The sequence below is a fragment of the Babylonia areolata genome, chromosome 20, assembly GCF_041734735.1.
Source record: "Babylonia areolata isolate BAREFJ2019XMU chromosome 20, ASM4173473v1, whole genome shotgun sequence".
NCBI lineage: Eukaryota > Metazoa > Mollusca > Gastropoda > Neogastropoda > Buccinidae > Babylonia > Babylonia areolata.
Window position 1 is genome coordinate 11062165 of NC_134895.1, and position 12240 is coordinate 11074404.

Genomic DNA, 12240 nt, shown 5'->3' on the forward strand with positions numbered 1-12240 from the left:
AAAAAGGTCTGATTAGAGAACGACAAAAAGTCAGATTACACCAGAAAAAGTCTGATAAAAAGTGTCAGATAAAAAGTTTGATTAGAAAATGATAGAAAAAAAAATTAAATCGAAAATGACAGGAAAATGCTGGTTAGAAAAACTAATGGTCGAAAGGTCTGATTTGAAAACGTAAGGAAAGAAGTCTGATTAGAAAATGACTGAAAGCGAGTCTGGTTGCACTGAAAAATGAGTATAATGTCACTCGAATATATTTCATATTTCTCTTTCTGCAGATTATTTCCTTTCAAAGAAAATCCCGCTCTGTCACCAGTGAGCTCGATGGACAACCAGCTGTGGATCAAGCGATGGAACGACCGTGACCGTAGCTTCCACGACCAGCGCATCCACCCGTATGTTGAATTTTGATTAAGCTCCCATGTCAAGTGCATCCACCTGTATGTTGATCTTTGCCTCTTAATTAAGCCCCCATGTCAAGTGCATCCACCCGTATGTTGATCTTTGCCTCTTAATTAAGCTCCCATGTCAAGTGCATCCACCCGTCTGTTGAATTTTAATTAAGCTCCCATGTCAAGTGCATCCACCCGTATGGTGATCTTTGCTTCTTAATTAAGCTCCCTTGTCAAGTGCATCCACCCGTATGGTGATCTTTGCTTCTTAATTAAGCTCCCTTGTCAAGTGCATCCACCCGTATGGTGATCTTTGCTTCTTAATTAAGCTCCCATGTCAAGTGCATTATATGGCCTTTTTGATATTTTTTGTTTGGCTTTGAAGTATTGTGGGGGTTTTTTTCCCCCTTTTTTATGTTTCTTTTTTTTTTTAATCTGGGGATAAATTAAGCGGAAGGGCTGGCGTCCTCAGCATGGCCTAGTCTTATTTGCCCTAAGGAGCTAAATGGTTGGGATACTGTGTCATACACTGTGTTTTGTGGGTTTGTCTTTGTGCTTTTTTTGTAGACAGTTTTGTGTTGACGCAGTTGAGCATTTGTATGGTTTGACAGTCCTGATATGGCCCTGCGCGGTCGGCTGAACTATAAAGCAACAAGAACAAGAACATGTCAAATGCATCCACCCGTATGTAAAACTTTGCTTCTTAAGTTCCCATGCCTAGTGCATCCACCCGTATGTCGAGTGCTTCCACGCATCTTGAGCTCACATGTCGAGTGCATTCACCAGTATACGTTACTCCTTATGCTTTAACATCGAGTCCAAAAAACAAAGATATTTAATCCGTTTTTACAGGTCATAAGGTTCATATGAACAAACGGGCAGACAAAAGCAATCATAGAGCATTGGATGTGATTTTTTTTAGTGGTCTGATATTTAAACAAGCACTATTTGTCTTTTTTCCTTTCTTTCTTTTTTTTCTTCCCCCCCCCCCCCCCCCCCCCCCCCCCCAATAACATTGTTGGAGGTAACATTCCGGTTAAACAGATCTGATCTTAATGCATTCGGTAATGTAAAGCCCTCATTTGATCCTTTCACCCGACGAGTGAAAGCAGAGCTACTGGAGTTCACAATCTGAATGGGATCTGTAGTGATAGAGGGGAATAATAATCATATATTTCATGCATGGGTTCATATCTCGGGCAGATAGACAAAGAAAAAATGGCTCTTGTCTTCAATTTCGTATCTGTCACACTGGACAGAGAATGGGTCCATTTATGGTTTCCCAAAGCGAGAAATGCCGCTCACTCATGTTGGGATCGTGAGAAAGTGTGGTCGTTCCCGTCCCACGCTTCTTCTGATCAGCGAGATAGAGTGGGGAGCCACCGTCAATGTGTGAGAAAACGTAGGAAGTGCCACTATCATTATATTAACAATGGCGTTTGCGAAGACACCGTTTATTGTTGCGCGCGCGCGCGTGTGCGTGTGTGTGTGTGCGTGAAATGATACTGGAGTACCATATGAAAGCGTGGAAATCTTAGTTATTACTGCCTTTAACTGGCAGTTGCGAGTTGCGAGTTTTACAATATAGATATTTTACATAATTATTTGTTCAGTATCATAATTTAACTATCATGTGTGCAATACATGATTTATGATTTATGATGATTAATTTGTGGCAGGATTTCTTGTTCCAGATAATGTACATGTTACTTCAACATATCTCTGTTACTGTATATTGCAATTTGTTTTTCAAATACTAAACCTCATTAAAACTAACAACTTACAATGATTTTTCAGAAACATTTCATATTCTGAAATTGTGCTTTTTTTTAATATTTGCTATTTTACAATGCGTGTGTGTGGATGTTAGGGGGTTTGTGTGTGTGTGTGTGTGTGTGTGTGTGTGTGTGTGTGTGTGTGTGTGTGTAAAATGTACCTGCTGTGTGGATAAATAAAGATGCATTGTATTGTCACTGAAACTCACATTCATTTTACTGAATTTCACATGAGACTGATCGTTGCAGTTCATCGGTCTCACAGTCAACATGAGAACCAATAGCCAAAAAAACAAAATTGTGGCAAAGTTTACAACTCAAACAAAATGACAAAACCAAGACCTGAATCTTTCCCGATGGATGTTGGGAATAACATCGAAAAAATTCAACTTTTTTCATAAATGTGTGTACAGAAAATGGTGTTTCATTATGTTATACCCTCATGTAGGGAGCGTGAAAACCGGACCAGATTAAGATACGATGTTTGTTTCTGTCAAGGATGTAGACAAGGTGACCCAATCTCTCCTTATCTTTTTATTCTGTCTGTAGAAATTCTTGCAATAATGATTAGAGAAAATGAAGATATTAAAGGCATTGTAATAAATAAAATTGAACATAAAATATCCCAAGATGCAGATGATAGAGTTTACTTTAGAAGACGATAAAAAAAAATCATTTGAAATGTGTGTATCAGTAATAAGGAATTTTGGAGCAAAATCTGGATTACACATGAATGCTGGAAAAACAAGTGTAGTGTGGTTAGGATGCAAAAAGAGGTCAAAGACAAGATACATGCAACACCTAGGCATAGAATGGAATCCCCCTAGATTCAAAGTGCTTGGCATTTGGTTTACTAAAGATATAAAAGATTGCAAAAACATGAATTGCAATGAAAAATTAACAGAAATAAAACTACTGTTTAAGATATGGACGAGACGACAAATAACATCACTTATCCTGTCAAAATTTATTTATGGTTACTGCTTCCTAACCCCCCTGGTGATTTTATAGATGATTTGCAAAAAAAAAGTCCTATATTTTCGTATGGAACAATAAACAGGATAAAATAAGTAGAAAAACGGTAACAAAAAATATAAGTAACGGTGGTTTAAATTTTCCTGAATTGAAAACATATTTGCACTCTTTAAAACTAACATGACTTAGGAAAATTAAAGAGACAAATCATCAATGGAAAAATATAGCATTAGAGAATTATTATTTATAATATGGAAAATTATGGACCAAAGATATTAGGAATACATAAAATAAAAAATAAATTTTGGACAGAAGTTCTTAATGCATATGATAAATTTTATTATAAAACTGGAATACAGAATCCTAGTCAGATGCTTGCTGAACCCATTCTCTTTAACGAAAGAATAAGAGTTGGTCATAGTATTCTTTCTTACAAAAATTGGATTGAAAAAGGTATTTAAAAAGTTGGTGACTTTATTGGAGAGAATGGATAATTTTTAACTTTTACAGAATTCAGACAAAAATATGATTTAACAATTGATTTTGTGACCTTTACTGGAATAAAAATGTCATTTAAAAATTTCATACGAAAGTGTAACATAACTATAAATGTTAATACCATAGCAGAGAAAAATGCTGCATTGCAAACACTACATTCTGTTAAAAAAGGAACACAACTGTATTACACCTTATGTGACAGTGGACCACAGCCCAAATGTTGTAAGAAGTGGGAAGAAAAATTACTACAAGAAATCAAATGGAAAGAATGCTTCCTTAAAACAAAACAAATTAAAGATATCAATTTTAAATGGCTTCAGATTAGAATAATCCATAGAATATTAGCAACAAATATAATCCTTAAAGAAATGGGAATAATGCATGACAATAACTGTAATTTTTGTAATAATGAAAAATACAGTATTGATCACATCTTTTGGAAATGCCAAGTTACACAGTGTTTTTGGAAACGTGTTCAGACTATTTTTAATGAAACTTGTGAATTAACATCAAATCTGAGATTAACTGAAAACCTGGTTTTGTTTGGATGTGGTGGGAACGTCAAAACTGACATGGTATTTGATTTTATTATTCTGGTAGCTAAATCCTAGGTTTATGTGTAAACGGGATAACAGTCAGCCTGACTTGAATATATTTAGAATACTACTTACTTATAGATACAAAATAGAAAAGCACATAGCAAATATAAATTTTAGACTAAATGAATTCTCTGCCAACTGGTGTTATTACAAAAAAAACCTGCTCACTGAAAACCCCCGACTCCATTTCCTTTTTCTTTTTGGATACTTTTATTTAGCAAAAAGAAGCAGTGCCCAACAAATGATATGTATTTGCACTATTGTTTCATGATGACTTGACATAATTAATTAGTTAAAAGAAGAATTCTGTCTACTAATATTAGAAAACACTCACCATATGTTAACTTGGTAACAATGGGGCAGTTGTAGCTCTATGATGTCTCCTGTGAACTATGTTATTTGACCGTCAAATGTGTGCAGCTAGTTGGGAATCAGGGTGTCACATTATAAGTGGATTTTTTATGTATTTATTTTTTCTTTTTTTTCTTTTCTTTTTCTTGTGTGTGTGTGTGTTTAAAAATACCCTTGCTAATTATTACCATGCCTGTGTAATATGCAACTTGTCACAGGAAAATTGTCATGGTTATGATGTTGAAGAGGAAATATAACCTTCATTGCAAGGGAGAAAAAAAAAAGATACGATGTTTGTTGTGATGCAGCCTTTACTGTCACTTTTTTTTTTTTTTTTTTTTTTTTTTTTTTTTTTTAAAGAATTTTCCTTCATCATTTCACACTTGTTCATAATCATATGCATCGAAATTGTGTGCTCAGTTTCTTTCGCCTCATAGGCGGACGAGTCACAAAGAGGCCAAAGGTTTTGTGTGGATGGGGCGGCGAGGGGGAGGGGGGAGGTTGGGGGCTGGAGTTTGTGTTCGTGTGTGTGTGTGTGTGGCCAAAGAATGTGTGCTGTGTCCTATCAGGATGCTGCAGAAACACCACAAGCAGGTTGTGGACGGGAGGTCCCACCTCACAGTTCTCGTTCCCATGTGTGGCAAATCCTGGGAGATTAAATGGTGAGTCCCTGTGTGTGTGTGTGTGTGTGTGTGTGTTACTTACGGGCTTGGCCTTTATCTGAATAAAAATCGTTATTTTGTTCTCTCTCTCTCTCTCTCTCTCTCTCTCTCTCTCTCTCTCTCCCCCCCCCCCCCCCCCCCCCCCACCTCGTGAAATAAAAATTCGTTTCGTTTCCCTCTCTCTCTCTCTCTCTCTCTCTTACCTACAGCCTTTGGCCTTTATCTGAATAAAAATCGTTACCTCTCCCCGCCTCTCTCCCCGACTCTCTCTGTCTCTGTCTCTCTCTCTGGGTGTGTGTGCATTCGTACCCATGTGTCGGTGTGTGTGCACGTGCGGGTTCGCTGCGCGTAGCCCTTTTGTTTTGATTTCAATCATTTGCCTTCTGTGTATTTTTCCCTTCACTGTTATTTTAACGTATCTACTTTTTTATTCTTTTTCTTTTTTTCTTTTCTTTTTTTGTCATATCATTTTTCTTTCATTTTTGTATTAATGTTTTCCAGAAACGTAAGGAAGGCTATCCAGGCATTATAAGCGAATTGGGTTCATAAGGACGTCAGGCATCTCCTGTTGTTGTTGTTTTTTGTTGGGTTTTTTTGGGGGGTGGGGGGTGGGGGGGGGAGTTGTTTGTTTGTTTTTTTGTGTGTTTTTTTTTACGGCAGATGTGGTGTGGCGTATATGGCTCTGACCACACGTTCTGACTCCTTGAAACTGAAACTAGTATCAGAGGGCGTGCATCACAGTCGTTAGGGTTGTCCCTGACAAAATTCAGTAGAAAAATCCACTTCGATAGGTAAAAACAAATAAAACTGCACGCAGGAAGAAAAAAATTGCAACAACAAAAAAATGGGTGAAGCTCTCAGTGTTGTGTAGCGACGTGCTCTCCCTGAGGAGAGCAGCCCGAATTTCACACAGAGAAATCTGTTGTGACAAAAAAAAAACAAAAAAAAAAGAGAGAGAGAGAGAGAGAGAGGAGAAATACAAATACAATACAGATACAAATCGTCTACCAAATGGTGGACAGCGGTCCTTGGTCAGAACATCGTGTTTTCCTGTGCAGGTCGGATATCGGGATTTAAGAAATCAGTGAAGTAGGTTGTTTTGTTCAACTTGGTTTGAGCCTGATTTGGATTGAGTGAGACGCGAGTGGGCTGATTCTTTTAACTCACTCAGTACGGCCAGTCCTCTCTTCTCCTCTACACAGACTCCTCGGATGTCCAGTGGGTGTCTCAATGATCCAAACTTTAGCTTCCGTCGTCAGAATTGTGGTATTCTTTGTCAACATTCACCTCTTCAGTGTAAGAGCCTTCCGCTTGTAATATTTTGATGGTGGTAATTGGGGAGAAACGCTGTTAACGTCGTCTCTTTCGCCGTTCGTATGGAGAGAGTTAAAGTTGTTTTTATTCAACCCTTTAAACACATTAGTTTGCTTTCACTTTGTCTGGTATCAAAACCTGACGGGCTGTAACGTCCCAAATCGAGCCCCCAAGCCTCCCACGCTCCCCCCTCCATTCCCCCCCCCTTGCCCCCCCCCCCCCCCCCAACCCTTCCCCCCCCTGTTCCCAATAACACCCCCGCGTTCCCACACCACCCCAACTCCCCCTACTCCCACTTCTTTCTTTGACACGCATGTGTTCCAACATAATAGAAAGAAAGACAGCTGTCAACAAAGCAATAAATAAATTACAGGCAAACGAATAAAAACATACTAAGCGAATCATTTATCACAACAGCTGAGGGAGCCAATGTTTGTTGTTTTTTATTTTTATTTTGTTTTTGTTGTTGTTTTCTTTTAATGCTGTTGTTGTTTTGTGTGCACACCTTCTTTCCAAGTGGATTTTACATCGTCTACTGTTATCGATTAACGTGACAGTCTAATTACTAAACCAAGCCACAATGCTGATGCCATGACAACTTTTTATCAGACTCCTGTACAACAGCTCAAGGAGTTGTTTTTTTTCCATTGTAAGTAAAACATTGACAGTGAACTTCATTGCTAGAAAGCACCGCTGGTTATAAGTGATGTTCGTGACATTGGCTGCATGGACCGTGTGTTTGCCATGAAAAATCGGCACCATTTTCTACATTCCCTTCAAAAGAAATAATGATGGGCGCAACAACGGGGTGCCTAAAGCGTTGGACTTTCAATCTGAGGGGCCCGGGTTCGAATCTCGGTGACGGCGCCTGGTGGGTAAAGGGTGGAGATTTTTCCTATCTCCCAGGTCAACATATTTGCAGACCTGCTAGTGCCTGAACCCCCTTCGTGTGTATAAGATCAATTGAATACGCACGTTTTGTAATCCATGTCAGCGTTTGGTGGGTTATGGTAGTAAGAACATATACCCAGCATGCACACCTACGAAAACAGAGCATGGCTGCCTACATGGCGGGGTAAAAACTGTCATACACGTAAAAGCCCACTCGTGTTCATACGAGTGAACGTGGGAGTTGCAGCCCACGTCACCATGCCTTTGAAAAGTTTTTTTGTTGTTGTTTTTTCTTAGCCAAAAAACAGTGCAAGTCTTCAAATGGTCCTTAACTCTTTGTGAAGGCTGTATTTTGAAAAATGCCAAGGTCTGGAAGAACGCGGTCTCCGGACACTCTGGCAAACACAGTCGAAGAGGGCCAGGACCAATAAATTCCCTTACCTTGCAGACACACCCATGTTGTCCTTGGCTTAGCTCTGACTTTTCTCACACCTGTCTCGGAGGTGAACACTTGACCACTTGTGCTCTCCTCCTCGTTACGAGAGGAGGTTTCAAGGGCCCGCAACCCACCAAACAACCAGACCTGTCATCTTTTCAAGGGAGATAACAGTACCTATGTTAGTTATCTGAGGTCTGGTCCAAGGGCACTTTCGCGAGAATGTGTTCTTCTTTTGTGCTGTACGATGAAGATTTTTTTTTTAATCAGTTTGGTGAAGGTGGACACATTGTCATCATGTGTAACAGTGCAGTTTTATAACATAGACATTTTACCTAGCATCGGCACTGAGTTATGGACACTTTGCTTAGCTAACGCAATGTGAAAAGTACACAACCCATACATTGTATTCTGAAGAAAAAAAAAAGAATAAGAAAAACATATGGTGTATCTTATATATGAACACATTTTCTCTAGTTTTCCATACGTGACTATATAAAACAACCATTACATAGTCATGTTAAACATTATTACTGCAGACACGCAAGTGCACATGAATACACACATATTATTTACATATTCGCATACTAACACATTCACAAACATCATATCTGTGAAACTGCATGCTTGTTGCATATCTGCTATGCATGTGTGTGTGCGTGTATATGTGAACGTGTGTCTGCATGTTTTACATTCATTTGCTTATTTATCTCTTTGTGTGTGTGTGTGTGTGCGCGCGCGCGCGCACGCGCCTAGTGTTGACTTAATCAATATTTTGCGCCTTTTAAATATTGTTATTATTAGTAGTAGTATTTTTATGTATTTATCTTTTTAAAAAAAATTTCCATTATTTATTTATTTATTCATTATACATATGTTTTTTTTTAATTTTTGTTATTTTTACTTCTTTTTTTAAAATTTTTGTTGTTGCTTTTTTTTTTTTTTTTGTTTGTTTTTTGTTTTGTTTGTTTGTTGTTGTTTTTTTGAGGGGGGGGGTTGTTTTGTTGTTTTTTTTGTTGTTTTTGGTGTGTTTTTTTATTTTTACTTTTTAAAATTATTTTTTATTTATTTTTTATTGGTTTTGTTGTTGTTGTTTTCTCAAGGCCTGACTAAGCACGTTGGGTTTCGCTGCTGGTCAGGCATCTGCTTGGCAGATGTGGTGTAGCGTATATGGATTTGACCGAACGCAATGACGCCTTCTTCAGCTACTGATACTGATACTGACGCTGATCAAGAAAGGCAATCGTCTTGTTTCGAATCTCGGTGACGGCGCCTGGTGGGTAAAGGGTTCGAAAAGAATCACAATGCTTGCATCGTATCGTATCGTATCGTGCTGTGCTGTAATGTGTTATGTTGTGCTGCGTTGCGTTGCGTTGTGTTTCTCTTTGTACCAACATATTTCTCTGTGTGAAATTCAGGTTGCTTTTCCCAGAGCGCGTCGCTACAGTGCAGCGATCCCCTCCCCCACCTCCACTCCCCACCCCCACCCCCCACACGTCACACGTCAGGCTGGCTGACCAGTGTTTGTCTGTGTCTGTCAAAACATCAGGCTAACTGACCAGTGTCTGTCTGTCCACACCACAGGCTGGCTGACCAGTGTCTGTGTCTGTCTGTCCACACCACAGGCTGGCTGACCAGTGTCTGTCTGTGTCTGTCCACACCACAGGCTGGCTGACCAGTGTCTGTCTGTGTCTGTCCACACCACAGGCTGGCTGACCAGTGTCTGTGTCTGTCCACACCACAGGCTGGCTGACCAGTGTCTGTGTCTGTCTGTCCACACCACAGGCTGGCTGACCAGTGTCTGTCTGTCCACACCACAGGCTGGCTGAGCAATGTCTGTGTCTGTCTGTCCACACCACAGGCTGGCTGACCAGTGTCTGTCTGTCTGTCCACGCCACAGGCTGGCTGACCAGTGTCTGTGTCTGTCCACACCACAGGCTGGCTGACCAGTGTCTGTGTCTGTCTGTCCACACCACAGGCTGGCTGACCAGTGTCTGTGTCTGTCTGTCCACACCACAGGCTGGCTGACCAGTGTCTGTGTCTGTCTGTCCACACCACAGGCTGGCTGACCAGTGTCTGTGTCTGTCCACACCACAGGCTGGCTGACCAGTGTCTGTGTCTGTCTGTCCACACCACAGGCTGGCTGACCAGTGTCTGTCTGTCCACACCACAGGCTGGCTGACCAGTATCTGTCTGTGTCTGTCCAACCACAGGCTGGCTGACCAGTATCTGTCTGTGTCTGTCCAACCACAGGCTGACTGACCAGTGTCTGTCTGTCCACACCACAGGCTGGCTGACCAGTGTCTGTGTCTGTCCACACGTCAGGCTGACTGACCAGTGTCTGTGTCTGTCCACACGTCAGACTGACTGACCAGTGTCGGTCTGTCCACACCCACAGGCTGGCTGACCAGGGGCACACAGTGATCGGGGTGGAGGTGGCACAGAGAGCCATCGAGGAGTTCTTCGAGGAACAGAACATCCCCTTCACCTCCTCGCCTCTACCTGCTGCGGAAGGAACTCTCTTCCAAGTGTGTGTGTGTGTGTGTGTGTGTGTGAGAGAGAGAGAGAGAGAGAGGGTGAGGGTTGGGGTTGGGGCATTGAGAGTGTTGTGATCATCACACAAAATGAGCTTTGCCTTTTGGTTCATAGTAGTGGGCGATTGTAGCAAAACCGGTATGTCTTATTGACACGGATTTAGGTCTAGTTAAAAAGATCTTGTAGATAACATTCCATTGGAATGCTTTTGGGCATCAACAGGGAATACAAATAAGGTGTGTTTTATTTGGACATTAGTAGTAGTAGTAGTAGTTGTTGTTATCGTTTCTGTCGATGCCTCAAGAAAGAATTCCAAATGAATGACATTTTCAATTAAAATAAATCTTAATAAATTAAATCGTGCCATTGCATGTCCTCGTTTATTGGCACATCATGAATGTACATATTTGATACAGAGTTTTGTTGTTTCAGTGATACATGGTTCGGCTTTTCCTTCCTTCCTTCCTTCCTTCCTTTCTTCCTTCCTTCTTTCATTTATTCACTCAGGGTATCTTACATTTCCAGAATGCGATTGACTATGTTTTTTGTTGTTGTTTTTCGTCAGAGTGAAGACACGAAGGTGCAGATCTACTGCTGCGATTTCTTCAAGATGTCACCGTAAGTGTTTGGGTCAAGATTTCACCGTACGTGTGTGTTCAGATTTCACGGTAAGTGTGTGTTAAGATTTCACGGTAAGTGTGCGTTAAGATTTCACTGTAAGTGTGGATTAAGATTTCAATGTAAGTGTGGGTTAAGATTTCACTGTAAGTGCGTGTTCAGATTTTACTGTAAGTGTTGGTTAAGATTTCACAGTAAGTGTGTGTGTTCAGATTTTGCTGTAAGTGTTGGTTAAGATTTCACAGTAAGTGTGTGTTAAGATTTTACTGTAAGTGTGGGTTAAGATTTCACTGTAAGTGTGTGTTAAGATTTCACGGTAAGTGTGTGTTAAGATTTCACGGTAAGTGTGCGTTAAGATTTCACGGTAAGTGTGTGTTAAGATTTCACGGTAAGTGTGCGTTAAGATTTCACGGTAAGTGTGTGTTAAGATTTCACGGTAAGTGTGCGTTAAGATTTCACGGTAAGTGTGTGTTAAGATTTCACGGTAAGTGTGCGTTAAGATTTCACGGTAAGTGTGCGTTAAGATTTCACGGTAAGTGTGCGTTAAGATTTCACGGTAAGTGTGTGTTAAGATTTCACGGTAAGTGTGCGTTAAGATTTTACTGTAAGTGTGGGTTAAGATTTTACTGTAAGTGTGGGTTAAGATTTCACTGTAAATGTGGGTTAAGATTTCACTGTAAGTGTGGATTAAGATTTCACTGTAAGTGTGGGTTAAGATTTCACTGTAAGTGTGGATTAAGATTTCACTGTAAGTGTGGGTTAAGATTTCACTGTAAGTGCGTGTTCAGATTTTACTGTAAGTGTTGGTTAAGATTTCACAGTAAGTGTGTGTGTTCAGATTTTGCTGTAAGTGTTGGTTAAGATTTCACAGTAAGTGTGTGTTAAGATTTTACTGTAAGTGTGGGTTAAGATTTCACTGTAAGTGTGTGTTAAGATTTCACGGTAAGTGTGTGTTAAGATTTCACGGTAAGTGTGCGTTAAGATTTCACGGTAAGTGTGTGTTAAGATTTCACGGTAAGTGTGCGTTAAGATTTCACGGTAAGTGTGTGTTAAGATTTCACGGTAAGTGTGCGTTAAGATTTTACTGTAAGTGTGGGTTAAGATTTCACTGTAAATGTGGGTTAAGATTTCACTGTAAATGTGGATTAAGATTTCACTGTAAGTGTGGGTTAAGATTTCACTGTAAGTGGGTGTTCA

General features: G+C 40.1%; 1 protein-coding gene across 1 annotated transcript; it reads left to right on the top strand.

Moving 5' to 3' along the window:
• The first annotated feature begins 321 nt into the window (after nt 1–321).
• LOC143295135 (thiopurine S-methyltransferase-like) lies at nt 322–11047 on the top strand. Its single transcript, XM_076606700.1, has 4 exons — nt 322–392; nt 5157–5249; nt 10289–10418; nt 10991–11047. Exons 1-4 carry the CDS (start codon nt 322–324, stop codon nt 11045–11047), a joined length of 351 nt encoding a protein of 116 aa, XP_076462815.1.
• Nucleotides 11048–12240: the final 1193 nt, after the last annotated feature.